Source organism: Phalacrocorax carbo, chromosome 9 (assembly GCF_963921805.1).
Source record: "Phalacrocorax carbo chromosome 9, bPhaCar2.1, whole genome shotgun sequence".
NCBI classification, from domain to species: Eukaryota; Metazoa; Chordata; class Aves; order Suliformes; family Phalacrocoracidae; genus Phalacrocorax; species Phalacrocorax carbo.
Window position 1 is genome coordinate 2,084,411 of NC_087521.1, and position 19,649 is coordinate 2,104,059.

General features: G+C 38.6%; 1 protein-coding gene across 11 annotated transcripts in view; it reads right to left on the reverse strand.

Annotated features, from left to right (window-relative positions):
* GPHN (gephyrin) overlaps positions 1-19,649 on the reverse strand; it is a 306,435-nt gene that overhangs the window by 204,391 nt on the left and 82,395 nt on the right. For 10 of the 11 annotated variants that reach the window (XM_064460104.1, XM_064460108.1, XM_064460105.1 and 7 more), the window contains exon 2: positions 9,243-9,321. In XM_064460104.1, coding sequence (XP_064316174.1) covers positions 9,243-9,321 — 79 coding nt within the window. Of the gene's footprint in view, positions 1-9,242; positions 9,322-10,520; positions 10,602-19,649 lie in introns of those variants that run through there. The other variant, XM_064460110.1, reaches the window with a different exon arrangement.

Genomic DNA, 19,649 nt, shown 5'->3' on the forward strand with positions numbered 1-19,649 from the left:
AAACTGGGCTACCATGCCATTAAATTCAAAAGCAAATGATGGGCTGTAAAATTATATTCAACCAAATGACACACTACATTCTGCTCCAATCTATTCTTATCAGTTATTAGTGCAAATAATTACAGAAAAAAGCCTTCTGATATTTAAATCTGAGTCTGTGACAGCACTTGGTACATATTCATTTTTCCTACTTCTTCCGTATAAAGTAATTTTGGTCTGATCCTCAATATACCAAGACACACAGGAGTCTTGTCTATTTGTCTATATTCCTTCCAAACGCAAAGGGAAAAAACACAACTGTAGTATTAGTCACGTGTACTTGGTCTGCTGGTATGGTGTTGTCGTTCTTCACAGCAGCTGATAGGTTGCTGCAATTTGGATTTGTGACTAAAACGGTGTTGGTAACACACCAATGTTTTAGCTACGGCCGAACAGTGCTTGCACAGTGTCAAGGCCTTTTCTTTTTCCCATCTGCCTCCCCAGTGAGTAGGCTGGGGGTGGGTGAAGAGTTGGGAGGGGACACTGGGTCAGCAGTGCTGACCCAAACTGACCAAAGGGATATTCAATACCATGACGTCGTGCTCAGCAACAAAAGCTCAAGGGAAGGTGGAGGAAGGGGGTACTGTTAGTGGTTGTGGTGTTTGTCTTTCCAAGTGACCCTCCAGTGTGCTGAGGCCTGGCTAACACCTGCCCACTGATGGGAAGTAGGGAATTACTTTGTATTAAGGCTCTTTTCTTGTACTACTGGAGAATGTAAGATATTACAACAAAGGGATTTTAAAATTTCACCTGGAAAAATAAAAATTTGGCATGAATTCTAAGTGACAAGCATAGTGGATACTTTCAAAAACAAACTTTAAAGCATGGATAGAAACAACTTTTCATCATTTTTGTGAAACTGTCTAGATTGAAACTTGATCAACATTTTCCAACCTATGTCCTATATATTTCTTTTCAGACATCAGACAGTAAACATAGTAAAACAGAGCAAAAAGGGCACACGTTTTCTTTAGAACCTTTTCAAAAATATTTTATAGCGTTTTCATTTCTAAATGAAAGTTCAAGTACATCTAATAAAAATAACATAAAATTTAACCCTGAAAATGAAGGATCTACTAAATCTCCATAACCAATTATGATCTTTCTTATTCCAAAAAAAATCACATATCCATTTATAACTGTTAGCTCCAGAACAAGCCAGAGAAAACAAACATTTCTTTAGACATCTCCATAAAAGAGCACATTTCAAATACATTAAATTTAAAACTTCCTAATAGCAAGGAGGATCCCTAGTCACAGATCCCATAAGTAAAGTTCCCCGAACACATTTAGATAGAGACTCCTGGCTAACAGGCTTCAAGCAGTGCATCCCTGCCCCACAGAGAAGTACTAGGACTAATTATGAAACTAGTACTAGAGTTGAGAAGCCAGGTGGAGCACCCAAGCTGCAGCTGCCATGGAAGCAAGCAACCCTTTCCCCTCAGCAACACGTATCAGCCCCAGACACAGTGCTGGGGCTGCACAGCCTCTAGTTCCAGACCAGCTTTTTCAGTTACTTGATTAGCTCCTAAATTTCTTAACTGCAGGCTACTGCAGGGCATTGCAAGAGCAAAAGAAAGAAAATTCCTTCCAAGAATTTGGAAACCGTATGATGATAGAAGGCAAGTTTGTTCTGAATGTAACTATCGCTAGGAGATAAAGCTGACACGGCGCTTTAAAGATCTTACAGGAGACGGCTTTGGGCCAAGAGGTAAAAACTTGTTAGAGTTGAAAGTTACTAAGTGCTTACAAAAGACATTTTTCTTATGTTCTGCTTTGCCACAGACTGCTGCTAAGGTTTTTGCTTCAGACAGATGAAGTTGTTAATGAGTCATTAGCCTAAACAGCCAAAGGAAAACGCATGCGATATTAGCAATTTTTGCTACAAATTGCTAAGGAATCTCCTATGCTGTGAAAATACTTTTCTTGAAGCACAAGTAATGGAGGTCTTTAACAAAGCTGAAAAGCAGATTTCCCTCAGATAATCAGTATGCCTAAACAGAGAGCGCCTTACAAAATATCTGTAAAAAACATTTAGGGACTTGATCATATGACTGGAAGTAAAAATTATTTGGCACATGAACTACAGAACAATCTCTGTGATATACGCGATGGAGTCTGGTTGAGCTATGGAGAAGCCAAGCAGGGAAACTGGCCTGAGAAGAAACCGTGGCCGCTTCAGGTAACCATGTTTTAATTATCTTGAAGGGAGGATAAATACAATTTTGCAGGCAAAGTCTGCAAATGCTGCTTGCAGTTGAAGCAGATAAAGTCTTGTCTCACTCATTCCCCCAGACAGATCAGAAACCATCAAGATACCATAAGGCCAGTTCTATTTCTATCAACTTTAAGAAGTGCTTATTAGATTACACTCGTAATCAACTACTTTAGGTAGGTGTCAGATCTTTGGAAGTTTGCCAAACACAACTTTTTCATTAGATGCCGTACTTAAAAGAGGCTGTACTTCTGTTACACCTCAGTATTGCTCCTCTGCATAACAGAATACTCTGGGCTACCACAGTGAGTCCTCCAGTTGTCTTGACAAAGATCACCTGGTAAAATCACTTGATGCTTACAGATGAGCCCACTAACAGAAGACAAGAGAGGTGAGAAAGATTTTTGTAAGCACCAGGCCTATTAGGGAAAACATGTGCTAATACAGTCAAATAATAGTCAAACAACTGAGCATGAACTCCCAGTAGAATTCTGCTGCAAAACAAGATAACAGCGGATAGGATTACAGAAGAAATGTTTCCTCTCTATGCTACATTACTGAGACCAGCAGTTAAATAAAGAAAACAGGCATGAAATTCATGTACTATAACAGGCACTGAAAAACTAGAAAGGCTACAAAAAGCGGAGAGGGATGGAACTCGTATCATCATAATGTGCAAGACAGAATACGCTACTGATTTTCAAATGATGAGCAAAACCCAGAAGCAATGAACTACAATACTTCCTGTTATCCTCAACAACTGCTACACATGTTCGTTCAGGTGAAGAGAAACACTTTGACATTTTACATCCACAGACTTAATGTACTTATCAGGTCTTCAGTCCTACAGTATAGCTTGGGTCCTCAGTAAGACAAAAATCAGAGTTCCTCAAGACTTCCTTCATCATCTTCAGTCCTTAAGATAAAGTGACAAATTCTATAGCTCTCACAGCTACTTCCCACAAAAAGTATTTAGCTCCTCCTTCTGAGGTTGTAAAATACAACAAGGCAGTAACAAATACAACTTCTGTCAGACTTCTATCTCCTGTCACGGACAAATGGAATTCAACGATAATCCAGAAGTTTCTAACACAGACCTGTTAAACTTGTGGATTATTAACATTTAGGTTGTCTTTCTAATAGAATTACAGGGAGGGCAAATAACATTTTCTTCTCATAATTTTTTTTTAAAAAGCTTCAGTAGTACATAGATATTAAAATAACTTCCAATCTCCTGTCAAAACTTACCTGTTCTTACCTTTTAGATTTACCTACCCTCTCTTAAATGAGGTCAGCTAATCTGAAGGAGAGAAGAAATCAGTGGAGATGTGACGTGATTTTGTTTAGAAAGAAGTTACTCAGAATCTCTTGGATCCTGTTCATCTCAAAGAACCTCTGAAGATGTTTCCAAAACAAATGTGCATCAGTGATTATGTGCAGCTGCAGCTACTGAATTGCACAGAAAGAGAAAAACATCCTCCTTTCTGTATAGACATGTATTTTATAAGCTTTATGTCTATATACAGGATAGAGCTGAAAGGAACATCTTATAAAGTGATGCTAACACCTAAAACTTAGGAATGACTACACATAGACCTTGTGTTTGAAGTAGGTGGAGGTATACTTAACCCTCTGATGATCTGATGGGTCATGCTTCAGAGTTGTATTTAAATATCTTACAGTTAGAGGAAATTCAGTAGTAAAGAACCTAGGAGGAGTTTCAGCCATTTGAATTTTATCTAACACATTTCTCTCCTAAGCACAGATTGGGTACTGAGGGTGGAGAAGGAGGGGAAGAAAGAGCATAGCATTCAGTCTGCACCTGAGCAAGGAGTCAAATGAACTGATCAGTTTTCTCTCTTTCCTTGAGCACCAGCTTAAGAAATTTTGCCTTGTTGCAGAGCCTCAAAGATCTAGACAAACCTGGTGGCTTTCAATGACAAAGTGACTTGCCTGGTTGACATGGGGTGGGTGGTGGACATGGTCTACCTGGACTTCTCCAAGGCCTTTGAATCAGTCCCCCACAGTCTCCTCCTGGAGAAATGAATGCGTTATGGCCTAGACAAGTGGTCTGTGCAGTGGGTGGGGACCTGGCTGACAGGCCGCACCCAAAGGGTGGTGGTAAATAGCTCCTTTTCCAAGGGGTAACCTGTGACTGGTGGAGTCCCCCAGGGATCAGTATTGGGCCCAATGTTATTCAACATCTTTGTAAGTGATCTGGATAACGACATCAAGTGTAGCCTGATGACATTTGCAGGTGACACCAAGTTGAGTGGGGAAGTAGACACTCCAGAAGGGAGAGCTGCTCTGCAGGAAGATCTGGATAGGCTGGAAGAGTGGGCCAGCAAGAACCTTATGAAGTTCAACAAGGAGAAGTGTAAGGTCACGCACCTGGGAAAACATAATGCGGGAGTGCAGCACGGACTGGGATGCACCTGGCTGGAGAGCAGCTCTGTGGGAAGGGACCTGGGGGTCCTGGTGGGCAGGAAGCTCAACATGAGCGAACAGTGGCTGCTGCGGCCAAGAAGGCCAACAGGATGCTGGGTTGCATCAAAAAGGGCATCACCAGCAGAGACAGAGAAGTCACCATCCCACCCTACTCAGCGCTGGTCAGGCCACACCTGGAGTGCTGTGTACAGTTCTGGTCCCCGCTATACAAAAAGGATGTGGCCAGGCTGGAAGGGGTCCAGAGAAGGGCCACCAAGATGATCAGAGGACTGGGAAGCTGCCATACGAGGATAGGCTGGGAGAACTGGGCTTGTTCAGCCTTGAGAAAAGGAGGCTCAGAAGGGATCTCATCACCGTGTACCAGTACTTAAGGGGCAGCTACAAAGAAGATGGAGGCTCCCTTTTTACAAGGAGTCCCATGGAGAGGACAAGGGGGGACGGACACAAGTTGCTCTTGGGGAGATTCCGATTGGACACCAGAGGGAAATTTTTCACAGTGAGGACAGTCACCACTGGAATGATCTCCCCAGGGAAGAGGTTGACTCGGCCACATTGGACACCTTCAGGAGTCATCTGGACAGGGTGCTGGGCCATCTTGTCTAGACTGTGCTCTTCCTAGAGAGGTTGGACTAGATGATCCCTGAGGTCCCTTCCAACCTGGGATTCTGTGATTTCCCTACAAAAAAACAGTAGTTTGCTAGCAACTTAAGCTGTTCCACTGCATTTTACCTCAGCTGAACATAGTCTGAAGAACCTCTGCACCACCATATAAGAACTACCAGTCTATTTCCTCCAATTACACCTGCTGTCTGCAGCTCTGCTGTTTAGGACCATTCATGGAAAGACACCTGTAGTCTTCTCATGTAGATAAATCTCCTCTGTAGAATGCAAAATTTTAAATATCTTTTATGTGTTACTGGAATGGTAGGCAGGGCTGGAGTGGGTGCATCATCTAAACCAAACCACAAGCTTTGAATATTCGTAGCCACATTAAGTTACCTATATAGCAACTAAAGTAAGTTCCATCTGGTTTTTGGTCATATTAACTACACTGATGCCAAACTGCCAGAATGTACACCTTTTTTGTAGAAGAAAAGGAAAAAGGAGAATATAAAAAAAGATTTGCTCTTCCAGCTCTCTACACTAACACAGGATCAAGTATACATAGACTGTAATCTGCAGAGCTCTCCCTGACATTCTTAGAAATAGATTCCAGTTTCTTTAATCCCATTGACATTTAGAATTTTTTCCAACTATCCAAACAATCTCATCTGCTATAAATTGAACTAATCCTTTCTCATCAGCCAAAAAGAACAATCCCTTTAATAATCTTTTATATACTGTAGGCAACTCATACTTCCTCTCTTCTGCTGTTGTTTGCTGTAACTCCTGTCATGCACTGCACTTTCTCCTCCTCTTATCATTCTCCTACACACCCCTACATCTTTAAGTTTTGTGTCCAAAGGTGGACACTGTAGACAGCAGAGACATCATGGGGCTCTGAGCAACCTGATCTAGTTGAAGAAGTCCCTACTGAGGAGGAGGGTTGGACTAGATGATCTTTAAAGGTCCTTTCCAACCTAAACCATTCTATGATTCTGTGATCAGCTGCAATGAATAAAGAACAGCAGTTAACTCTGAAATCACCTTTTCACAGTTGAACTTCTGATCAACTTTTTGTTCAAATTCAACTTTTCTGTAATTAACTACAAAAATGAGTTTTAATTCTGAAGTTGTTGCATACTTCCTTCTCCCACGGTCAGGCAGTAACTCCTCACTTTATGTTTATTTGAAATGCTTGGGGTTTTTCTCTTAAGCAGCATTTCTATTTTCACTGACAGAGTAAAACACACACAAATAGAAAGATATTGTCAAACCCCTGATTTATTTATTACTAATAATGAGAGAATTGAAAGCAGATCAAGTTTACAGAGTCCAGACTACTCTAGCTGGGAAGTCAATTGGGGAAAAAAAACTATGCTCACAATTAGGCATACTTGATATAATACAGACACTAATTAAAAAACCCTACAATACCATCTTTATAGAGTTTCATTTCAATGTAAAGACACACTTTCAGCCCTCCGAAAAAAGACTTCTGCAATAATAAAACAGAAGTTGTCTGTGATGGAGCTAAGAATGGTAAAGAGCAAGGGAGATGCCAATGTAGCTCAGAAAACTGGCTGAAGTAGCTATGTCTCACAAGAAATGGACACAATTCAAAATGCATTTTATATGATGTATCAAACCATCCTAATCTAAAATCACTTAAGCTTTTTTTTATCCTCTTGGTGTGTTATACTGTATTTCTACCTCTGCTGCTATCCCATCATCTGCTAGTAATATGAACTCCTGTTAAAACTATACACTGATTATCTATTTAAATGCTAATGAACCTAAAATCCCTTGCACTCTCTTTGTTAAACTATTTTATTAGTGTCATACGTTACAAATGCACTGCAAACCTTCAGAGTGACAGAGCCATTCACAGAGAAAGCACCAGAATTTTTCATGTAAATTTGATGTTGGTATCTGATATTAGATTACAAAGAAAAGAGGCAATTTGTCTGCAGTGAGAGCGAACGAGCACCAAAGAAATCCTAAATTGTAACTATTAAACCGGTAAGAGGATGAACCAAATGTTATTTTGATATTTCAGGTATCACTATAAGTGAAAATCTTAGCCAAACACTCTAAAGATTTTAATTAAGCTTTATTCTTATTTTAGAAAAAGGTTAAAACATCTCTTTGGTTGGCACTCTCGTGCTTCAGCCCCACATTGCCCTTTGCATGATAAAGAATTCAGATGCCATGGGACCTTACAGTCACCTACAAAAGGCTGGGCTGAATATAGCCTTAGATCATTTCTTCAGTTTGGAGATTCACTCACACTCTGACACATGTTGCAAGAACACTCAATAGGCACTCAGTCGTAAAACTGCAAGAATATCAATTTGGAAAGACAAAACAAAGTCTATACATTCCTATCATTAGGCAGGAAGAAGCAGACTTCTCTTGCGCTATAATCTGTCATACAACAGAAGTGTCATGAACTGTCCTTGAGACCTAACAGATGCTTTGAGACTTTATTCAATCCTTCAAAGTGATAAAAATGTTTACATGGCAGTCACTTATGCTTCTTATGCTATAAGAACAGAAATCCATCTCGTTTATTTTACAGATTACAATAATTTACTACAATCTTCTTCATGTAAGTTATGGTCAGGGAAAGAAACTAGAAGATTTCATCACTTGTAGTAAACAGCAAGGAAAATGATCGTTCTACAACAAAGGCAATTCATCCTTTCTGAAAGTAAACTCCAGATGTGCAAAACCAAAACTACGTGTACACCTACACATACCCACAGCTCAGAAAAAGGCACATACAATTCTCACCAAAAAAAACACCCAAAGAAACCAGTCAAAAGGCAAATTTTGGTTTAAAATTAAGACCTTTGAAATAGCCTTGACTTCAACACTTTCATAGCAATTATTAAGAATTTACCTATTGCATTCATTCTGTTAATTTCAAGCAACAGTTATATTGTCCCCTGTGCCTCTATCATTTCATTTCAGAAGTATAAATTATCAAATATTACATGCATTATGTGAACATTTCCCAAGAATGCATGTATATATGCATATATGTCATTTACCTGTAGCGACATGACCAAATAAATTCTGCATCTACTTCATTACTAAAAATCCCCTGTAACTCACACAAGACATCAAATATACCTTATTTTCTACTACTTCCCAACCAATAATGAAAAATGTGCTCTGCCAGCGTAAAGGCTTATCATGTCAGGACCCACTGTGGAATGCACTATCATTCGTGTTAAAAAGATGTGAATTTTTCCCCTCTTTCCCTTCCCTCATAACAAGTGGTATACTTATGCACACTAGCAAGAACATTTTCAGCTAGTACTAAAGTTAACTGAAGAGATTAAAAAAAAACCATGGAAAGGTTTGATATAATTTCAAGTCTGGCTCAGAGCTCATGAGATTGAATTTTATTTTAGAGGAAAATGCAACACTGAGATGAAGACCACTAGTCTTGCCATGAGGTAAAAATCAGATCATCTGCTCATATAATACTCGAATTAAAACAGGGAATAAAGGAAGAAATGAATATCAGCTCTATGAAATCAGATACAAAGAAAAGTGATTCTACATGTTAAGATAACTGATGATAACATAATTATCCAGTACGCAGTTCCTCCTTAAAGAAAGAGGGGTAACACTGTGCATACAGTTCCTCCATAAAAACACCAGCATGCACAATCTGTTACCTCTGACGACTGCTCTTGTACCCTTTACCATATGTGCTCGCTGAATGTTAGTTCACAAACAGAAACAGGTAAAAAACAACGTGGTTTTAATAATATTTGTCTGTATTGAAGACTAACAACTTGGCAAGCGTATTGACACTAAAGCACTAAGTGTACTTCATCATACTACTACTTTATATAATTACAAAACTACTCACAAGGATATCATGAAGCTTATCTTTGCTTAGCAAAAAAAGCCAGATACTCACAAAGAAGGGTCTTGGACCAGATCTTTAAGGTTTATCCCACTACGATCCTCGGCAAGGTTCCTGAAGCAACTGTCACTCACTAAAAAAAATAGAAATAAAATTAAAACAAAACAAAAACAGAGAGACAAAAGAGGTGGAAATTTAAGAGCAGAATGCAGTTCTTTCGATCAACTAGAAACACTTTTTGCTGTTGGGTGTAATTCGAATGTTCAGATATAAAGTCTGATTTTTCAGTGACCTTTTACCTAATTTAAAGATAAATCAACTCAACGGAAACTGATAAACACTATATCACAGATTATGTGGAAACAATCAGTTTCAGCTGGTGTCCTTACTACTTCTCCACCTGCAGCTACAGGAAGTCTCAAACAGAAACACTGGATGCACAAGTATACACAGATATCTGTACACTTAACAGTAGTCTTCAATCATGCACTGGTCAGTGTTCTGTACCTGATCAGAAACAGTGAGAGTTGCTGCGCATTTAAGTTCACAGTTGGTCACAGGTTAGCAAAGGTGTTTAATATGAGCAATAGCCAAAACAAGAAGGAGCAAAACTTTATTCAAACAGCTTATAATTAACTTATAAAGTGCATGTAAAGCAGCTAGTTACTTTAAAAATTGAAATGACAATGCAGTAAATTTCACAGAATCTTAGAAGAGTATTAGCGTGCTTTCATTTTCTTTACTACGTAAAAAACCCCAACCTAAACAACAACAAAAAAACCAAACATGATTTAAACCTGAAACTCCAAATCCATTCTCTTGGCCTCTTGGCTGATTTTCTCAGCACACGCACCCCATTCCCACAAGTGGGCTCATTTCTCCTAGACAATGCCACAGTCAATTTGAGAGGTGGTAAAGGAGTAGTGACACAAATTCTTTTAAAAAATCAGCATCAGTTCAAAGGAATTACAGTTATTTCAGGCTACAGCAAACTTTCTGAATGATGCAGAGGTTCTGATATGGCAAGATCAGTGTAAGGATCAATCTGCCCTAAAATTAGCAAGGTAATCTGCCAGATAAAAGAGAGCTTATAAAGAAATGCATTACAGCTCATCTTCTGACACAGAACATGGCCTCGCATTTGGTGAAAGGGGATGTGTTTAAAATCATCTGCAAAAGCAAGTGTTCCTACTTCTTTACCTCTAAGTGCAAAATACTCTTTTTAATTTACATCTGTAAGTATACATGTGCATCACACACGTAGAAAAAATGCAAATCATTCCCAAAATACGTCATTTTCACCGATTGTGATACACACTGTGACAGACCTACCTAACACACTAGAGAACTGCAAAACGTTTCTACTGGTACCCCTCGTTGCCAGCGCATCTCACAAGGGCGAAGCCTGTTAGCCTGCTGGGAAAGACAAGTTCTGGAAGAAGTGGTCCCAGAAGAAGGGGCTGGGGTAGCTGACAGAACAGGTGCTGGCCCCAGCTCTCACACAAAGCCTGACAGATAACAGTATATGACAATAATGGCATCAACAGGTTTACCCACTTTGCACCTCAACACTGTAAAAACCAGTTGATATCCTAAGCTTCTCTGACCTGCTGTCTCTGAAAACACCATTTAACAGTTGCTCGTCAGATGCAGTCCCTGAAAGCCAGGCAGCGTATCACAGGGAGCCTCTTGTCTTTGAGGCAATTGCCACAGACCTTAGGTTTAAACAGCAGGTGCTTGTGCTACCAAAGTCCAGAACTCCTGGCTTACTCCTCCTGAGGCAAGTTAATAATTGTCTCAATACTAAACTGAAATTTAACTGTACTAAGTTCACACGAGCTACCTACCTCTCGCCAGGGGAAGCTCACCTTGAACACCCCGGCCGGGCCTTTAGAAATTTTTTATATCCATGCACATCCATTGCACTGAACCCAAGACCCTTGAATTTACAATGTCTAACTCCTGCTCTAAAGGAGCAATTCCAAGACCAGCAAATTCGCAAACAGCCTACACAAAATCCTAGCTAAGTTGATATTTGATAGTTTGTATTTGCATCGTGTTGAGTTTGGCAACAAAACAGTAAACAACATTTTACCTACTGGCTTGTCATAAATTCTACACTAGTGATATATCAACATATCTCCTGTGCCAACAATATACATCAGGAATAAGAATGATTGTCCATAAAGTTTTTTCACTGCTGACAAATCAAACATTTCTTAAATATTAAATATTTAATCTAAATATGCTGTATTTTTTCTCCAATCTCCTCATCAAAAGTAATCACAATTATAATTGAAGAAACAATTGAAACTGTTCTAAAACTTTTAAAAAGGGAAAATAAAGAAAACAGAAAATTATTTTATCAGTAAAACTGGCCATTATTTGCCTGTATAACTCATTAAGTTTATTAAACAAAATGTCTGAAATAAATGTTTAAAATGAAAGCCTAGATTTGCCAGAGACTGCCTTTGTCTCACTTGTCTGAACATAACTCTAATATTATAATACCCTTTTAATGAATTAAGTAGAAAACTACAAACCTTTCTTCTAGTTAGCAGAGCTGGGCAATACAAGCGTTTGCTAAAAAGACTGACTCAACATCAGTCAAATACCTACAAACTTTGAAAAATTTATCAACCTCATCTCCCCCCAACACCCTTTTTTTCTTTTCCTTTTGATTGTATGAGAGGCAGAACACTGGCAAGCTGCAAATTTGCAAGCAAGGCTCTTCTTAGATTACTGTTCTAGCCCAAATCAGAAAACATAGCTGCCCCAGATAAATGTGAAAAATTTCAAGCACAGTTTTAACACAACCAAGAATTCCAACAGTTTAGTTAATATTCACCAAAATAAAATTTCTGAAAACTAACATTCAACTAAAATTGCCGGTTAAATCACTAGCAGCGATAACAACAGGAGAGCTTCCAGCGAGAGGGAGGAATTCAGCGGAACAGGCTGGAATAAGACCTCTTACAGGAAGACTTTGGCGCACTTTACTGACCTGCATACAAGCACAGCCACTCTCCCTTACATCCTTGCAAAGGCTAGCCCAGGATAGAAAACAAGTGTTCAGCACTAAACATGGGGTGGAAGCAATCAGGCAGAGTATATACGGCATTTCTCATGGCTTAGAAAACCATAAATCAACACTGCATGTATTTTAAAAATTGTATACTCCAATTGAAATGCAAGCTATTTATTCTAAACAGGACAGAGGGTGAAACTATGTTTGATGGTATGCTAGAAAGAGCGGGATGGTCAATGGTGCTTTAAGGTTTGAGGGAAGCAAAGGCAGAAGATGACTGCATCACAGCCACAAACTGTACTATGTACACAAAGGCCATGCCTAACTTCTTGTCTTTAAAGCACCAGCAAGGGAGAGTTTTGCATAGGACATCTATATGAACACACTACCCATGAAGGATTTTATTGTCTTGTTTCAAGATTTAATTTTTATTCTTTTAACCCACTAAAAGTTTATAACAGCTAGTACTTTAAGCAGTGTTGAATACATGGTTTATGGACATATACAGAATTGTTAGCTGCTCCCTTCTACATATATGTAAGTAGCTGAGCCTCTGATCTGTATTACACCCCCCACAAATACTTCCTTATAGACAAGGAGAATTGCAGCAAAAAAAGCTCCCTAAAACACATTTGCTCCATGGAGTATTATACACACAGTGACAGCCTATAAGGTACTAGAAATGTTTTTAAGGAATTAAATATAGACAAATGTCATGGGCATAGACTGAACCCGCTCCTACTGTTACATTTATCAAAACCGAAGAGATTTTAGCAATAGCTCAACTGTCCCAAAATTTTTCCTACTTTCAGCTCCTGGTTTCTATTACTGATGTTCTGTTTTTGACCTCCACCTAGTCTAAGGCCTAGGAAGTAACAGAGATGCAAAGCCAATGAGGGAGTAGTAGTTCTCACCTATCAATTACACAGCATACAAAATTCTATATGAAAAGGTTAAAATCAGCATTCACAAGCTAATGTGCAAAAATCCAGTTTACAACGGTTGTGAAGCCTTCCCAGTTGGCATTTGTTTGTCCATATGACTCTTCTTCTTTGCTTTCTTTAACAGAGTTTTAAATGAGACAATACTGAAGGAAAATGGATTATTAGCTTGTTGATTTCCAAAACAAGAAGCAAAAGAGAAGTTCTGCAACTCTGAAGATAAACTAATATTTTCTTCAGGTGGAGGCAGGATATAGTCTGTTGTGAAGTTTGCTTTTTTTAATGTCCTACAATTTGAAAGCAATATAGCCCTTTAAAACTGTCACTTAATCTCTTATCCCACAGAGTGTATTCCCAGTTAACAAAAGCCCTCTTTAGGTCAAAGCACTTCCAATTCTTCAACTGTTAATGGTCGTTTTCATACCATATGCTTTTGGAAAAAATGCAGTCAATACCCTCAAAAAACTGAAGGGCTGTCTATAGTTTGGTAAAGAAAATGAATAATGTTTACCTCCCCAATATCAAAATACGTAGTTCCAGAAAACTGTAAACTACTATTACGTGCCAGATTTCCCTCTTAGTTCTCAGAATTCAGAATTGCTTTTACACTAGTTGTGGTCACCTGTTGATAAAAACCAGCCTGATAATAATAGTGCTACGCTCAGAAAGACAGTCATTGACACCTGTGATGCACTACTTGAAGATACAGGGATTACTACAACACTGAACAGCACGAACTGAAGTATAAGACATCAATTTCTTACATTTTTGTCTTTCACTGATAACACCTCCTAAGTTCAGTTCTTTTTCTCAGGACTTCTTCGTCTGTCTATAGTATTTTTGGCACACTTACCATAGCAGATCTCTCTCCCATACCCTTCTTTTTATAGGATCATTTATATGTTTAGGATTTTATACAAGATTCATTCAGCAGCTGATAAATACAAAAATATATTCAATACACTTGGAATGTTCTGGAAAGTATTAGTCCGGCACAGCATTGTATTCTAGCCTGGTTCTGCTTGCAGTAAAGCATTATTCAGAAGTCTCACTTCAGATTCAGGTGGTTCTGTGCCACACTGCATGCAAATGTAGCAGGATTCAAGTATTTTGTTTTTATAGGCCTAATCTTATACACACTCTAGCAAGCACCCACTTTTACCTATAATAATTGTATATACTGTTGACTTCAAGACATAACAAACGCTTCTAAGGAAGCTTAGGTTTTAGGATATAAGAAGATAACAGAATTTTTTCTCAGACCTCAGAACATTTCTCTTCAAAAGCCTGTTCTGCAGACACAGAATTCCTGTCCTATAGTCATACTTTAAAGAAGGCAAAGGAATGGGATAGTACCAGAATGTAAAGATTGATTCTTTTACTGTTAAAAATAGTTTTAAGGTATTTTGCCTGTCCCGTGAACAGTAACATCAGAGATAAATATCCTGCCTTTTTTCTCTGCTATTGTAATATTTTTCAAGTGACTGCATGTCAACCAGAAAACATGCATAAAAAAGATGGCATATTACAGAAATCTTGTAGCACCTTCACCAGATTACAGCAGACAGCGTATTAATTTTAAGAGCACTTACACTATTTGCGTATCTGCACACAAATTTCTCTGATGTATTTACAGAATGAAAAGAACTGCTAGACTGCATGCAAATTGTAAATGCTTGTAACTGCTAAGAAAACATGTTGTGACCAGCAGAAATAAGGCAGGCTGTTTTTCTAAGAACTTGTGATCTTTGTTCCTTAAATGTCATTCGCTATCACCAGAATAAATCCAGATTCCCTGTGATACCCACAAAAGGAAGAGAGATAAAGCTAATATGAAGCCATGCATGTGAAAGCACCAGTTGCTACCACTCTGCCTTCTCCTCAGCTGGGGAAATAGTCTGTCTCCTTTTTGCCTGGTTGCTAATTTTCACTTAATTTACAGATAACAGTATCCTTAAAAAACTCTTTTTGTTATACTGTGGTTACTTTTCAATTATCCTGTTATCACTATATTTTCATACATGGGTTAAACAGGTTTAAAAGCGGGGAACTGAAAGACCAATGGAAAGCCTGAAGGATGACATTGCCTATCCTTTGGTCATGTAAGCCTTGTTTTCCCTAGGCAGATAATCTCAGAGCTATTTTCAAAATGGCAAGGCCAACTGCACACTAAATTTCAAGTTTCCTTCCTATTTAATTTCTATTTTTAAACGGACATAAGAAAATTAAATCACAAACCAGCAACACTTTCAGTTTTAACCCACCATTTAATACCAAAAGTAGTTGTAACTCCTTAACATAGTTACTAATAGGTAGGTTGTGCAGCATCTGGGCAAACATGTCACAGTGGAAACAATTTTTTAAATTGAGTTAAAGCATGGCGGTATTTACAGCACACAAATAAAGAGCACTGAAAGATTTGCGTAGGTGTGAGCAGGGTCAGGTGACAGAAAACATGCCACCACCTCCACAGGTTCACGTGTTCTGACCTGAGAGCTATGCAAAAAAAGGTAACATTTTATTTAATGGAGCATTAAAAGAGCTAGAAGAGCCACATGAAGAAAGGAGTCTCCTTTTTATATGGATTGTATTTTTTCTTTTTGAAGTATAGAACTCATTAAATTGGTGAAAAATAAGACTAAATGGTTCAAAAAATTGTGCTGCTGAAAATAACATGTATAGGATATAAGTATCAGAGATGGTTAATACTTTTCGTAAGTCTAGATGCAAATGATTTTTCTTTTTTGCCCCATGAGAACAAGGAATTGCATTCCAGGGATAAGCAGGGCCTTTTTAAGTCAGTGTTGTTTTGTTTCCATTTACATAACCTCTTAACTTCTACTGCCACAAAACATATCATGAACAGCAACAGTTTCAGAAAAGTTAAAGTAGCTGGAAAGGTCCTGATCATATTGCTATTTGAGCTCATTTTCCCTTTTACCTTTGAAATGCTTGTCGTCAGAAACACTAAGGCTGAGGTGCAACAGTCTGGAACAAGTTACTGGTGGGAATTTTTATAGCAAGCAGTAATGTGAAAATCTGATATGAAAACAAAGGAAGACAAAGGCTGCTTCTGCAAGCTATCACATGAAGCCTGCAGATCAAACAAATCACACTGGTGAGATCAACCTGTCTGAAGTAAAAGAACAAACCAGTAATTTCAACTTACTTAATAGAATTTATTTTCACGGGGCATTCAGAACTATTCATTGTATCAAGACTAGCTGTAGTTTCAATTCATGTATTATAATTCACTCCCAAATATAAATTCAAAGCAGACAAGAACAAGAACATATTTATTTTATTCTGGTTATTTCAATTCACCAAAATCCCCTAAGTTGCCTCTTGCTCACCCACCCAACACGAGCTTTCTTGTATTTGTCCCTATTTTCCCTGACCAGGTAAAGGGTAACACAGCAGACAAACTATCAACCGCAACTTCACAGATTTTAAAGACAGGACTGCAGTGACTAGTCTGGCTCCCTGTATATATCCGCCCCTCACACCTGATGAATGTTTCTGTCATCTGCTTTGTTTTTCACACAGTTTTTGTCATACACTGAAATATAGGGAAACTCTAACTCTATTTTTTCAAGACAACAAAATTTAATATCTGCCTTTAAGAATGCCCCATAGCAATCTCATCAAACTGTGCTTTACTGGATCTCAGAGCAGCACAAGTCGTCTCTCCCTTTCCCTTCAGACTAAGTACTGCCAGAAGAGTATCCTCAAAGACTGACAAAGATGTACTACTATAAAAAAGGATAAGAGAAAGGTTCAGGTGACCTAGTGAAAAGTGGGGTGATCATAAACCAGAAATAGAATTTAGATATGTGAATCTATGATTTTTTTTCCAGAAAACACAGGTAAGCTGTCATGCCACCTGTAAGCCAGATGCAAAGGAAGGCTACTGCAATGATAAAGAAAAGTAAGAGATCTCAGAGGAGGTGAAAAGAGCTTTCTTGATTAGCTTAGGAAAAATAAAGCATTAGATGGTTCCTGCTGGTGTCCTTATATAAATACACCAGCAAAATAAACATCGGAGGGAAAAGAAAGAATAGTGTTGCACAAGAAAATAATTTTGAGAAAATAATAAGAAATAGGGAGCAAATTTTCCAGTAGCTAGAGGGCTGAAATTTCACAAATAATCTTTCTGTAAGAACAGTGAGGGCAAGGAAAGGTCACAGGCTGGTTCACAACAGATTTAATAATATATTAAATGACACAGGAATTGTACTGGAACACAGGAGGCTGCCTCTGCCACAGTTGCTAATGCTGTAAAATTTGTTAGAACTTCTCTGAAGGCTATGAACACCTAAACCCTCCCAAGGTTTCCCACATTTTCCAACAGCAATTAAATGAGCCATTTTTCCTCTGTATCCATTAGTCCAGTGGGTTATGCCTGTTTCAAACGATTGATCATTTAAATTTTACAATATTTGTCTAGCTTTAGGCTACAAATTCTGTACTGGTTTTTAAACTACTATTCTAATAACCTTGAGTTTCAACTCAATCACCCTGCCAGTGCGATCACTCAAGTGATCAGGTGAACTTCAGAAGAAAAACAATAAGCCATTAAAGACACTCAAGTCTTTGGAGATGTAGCATTATCAACACTTCTAATTGTTTGTACCCGATAAAAAAAAATTAAGTTCCTTGAAGCTAAAAATACTAAATGCTTGATGGAATGCTTCCTTTGGACTCTCATTACTTTCTACTGGAAATAAATATGTTTGTGGTTCGTTCCCCCCCCAAGTATTTCCAATAAGAAGGTTTTGTTGCACCTCCTTTCACTGTAAACTGTAAAAAAATCTAGGGTGGGAAGGGAAAAGATAGAAGGTAAGCACGTCTAAGAGGGGGGAACAGAAGAGTTTAAACAGCAACAACAACGACGACGACAGAAAAGCTAAGTACTTTTGAAGAAAAACACATCTTTTTAGATTTCTCTGAAATTGTTAGTTCTATCACAGGCTAGAACAGCTGTACTTACAGCAGATGCCAAGAGCCATTCCGTTAAAGGGCAATCTTTACAAGGAGGTCTTGATTTTCAGCTTTGCTTATTTCTTTTGCAGATGTCTGGGAGTTTTTTCCATTACTCTAGAAAAATAATATTCTTACCCCTAATCTTAGTTTTCTTATATTTTATTTAGTTCAGGAAAAGAACACGTTTATTTTCTTAGCTAACAACATCCGAAAAAATTCACAGCATTTTATACAGGCCCAGTTTAACAGCCTACATGGATTCTTGCTTGCAATGTACACTAATAAAGTCTACAACCAGTCTCAGCTAGATGCACTTTTAAATATTACAAAGTGCCCATGCTAGATGCTAACACATTTCACAGTGTATCTGCCAGCTTGATTAAGAAATACAAGCATCACAAGAAAAACAATACTCCGCTTTCCTAATGATGCATTCTATCTATAAACACCACATTTCTTATGTAAACCTCTCCATTTCCTCTGTCCCCAAAACACAGATGTATTATGGACCTGTGAGCCCAGGTTTGCATGATCAATCAATTGCAGGATTTAACAAACCACACTTCACATTATGGCATGCAGCAACGCCCCCCTTTGCACTGCTGCACAGCTAAATGCATACAGACCTGCTGATGCTTAGATAATCCTGCAGGACTAACCAACAGGCCCCAGGGCCTCAGCGTCCTTCCTTCCCTCTCCTTATGTCACATACAGCCCCAGACACCAGAAATCAGGTAACTTGTCATCCTCAAGGAACTTGAGGTGTTTTCTTCACAGTTCAACATAGTCTGCCAAACCTCAAAACACCTCAAAAACAAATAGCAAAAAAGGACAGGGAAAAAAAAAAAAAAGCTACTTTGTTTGCTGTTATTCAGGTCATTGTCCAGCACCCAAAGTGCTTAAAACTCTGTCATAGCAGAAGGCGACAACTCCAAAGTTGAGGATTCCCCTAGTCACCACATCTATGGTTTGAGAAGATGCGTCCCCTGAAACCAGACCTAAAACCACGCACTACAGGACTTGTGAGGAAGGACAGTATGAAGTTTAGGTAACAGGGAAGGGCAAGGGAAAGGCAAAGACAAGGAACGGGTCTAGAGGAAATCCAGAATCAGACCATAAAGCCAGTTGTGGTACTTTGGGTTCATCTGGATTCAAGTGAAAGGAAATAAAGCTCATCCACAGTACTGGACCTGGGGAGTGACACAAACCGAGATTAACAGAAATTAGGAGGAAACAGAGCTGACAATATTAAGTGTGTTAACGAGCTAATAACAGTGCAGAAATCCCAGTGACAACCAAGTGCAACTGCAGCCTGAATGAAGAGAGTTAAACCATATGCAGCTGTAAGATTTCAAAGCCTAAAGGTGTAATCACACCAAGACAATGCCAGTCAGCATATAAACCAGGACATAAATACGTACTATGGACACACAACTCCACTATAGGCAAGGACCTGAAGAAAAAGACATTCCCTCCTTTATTTGCTAGGCAAAATTAGCACGTGGACTC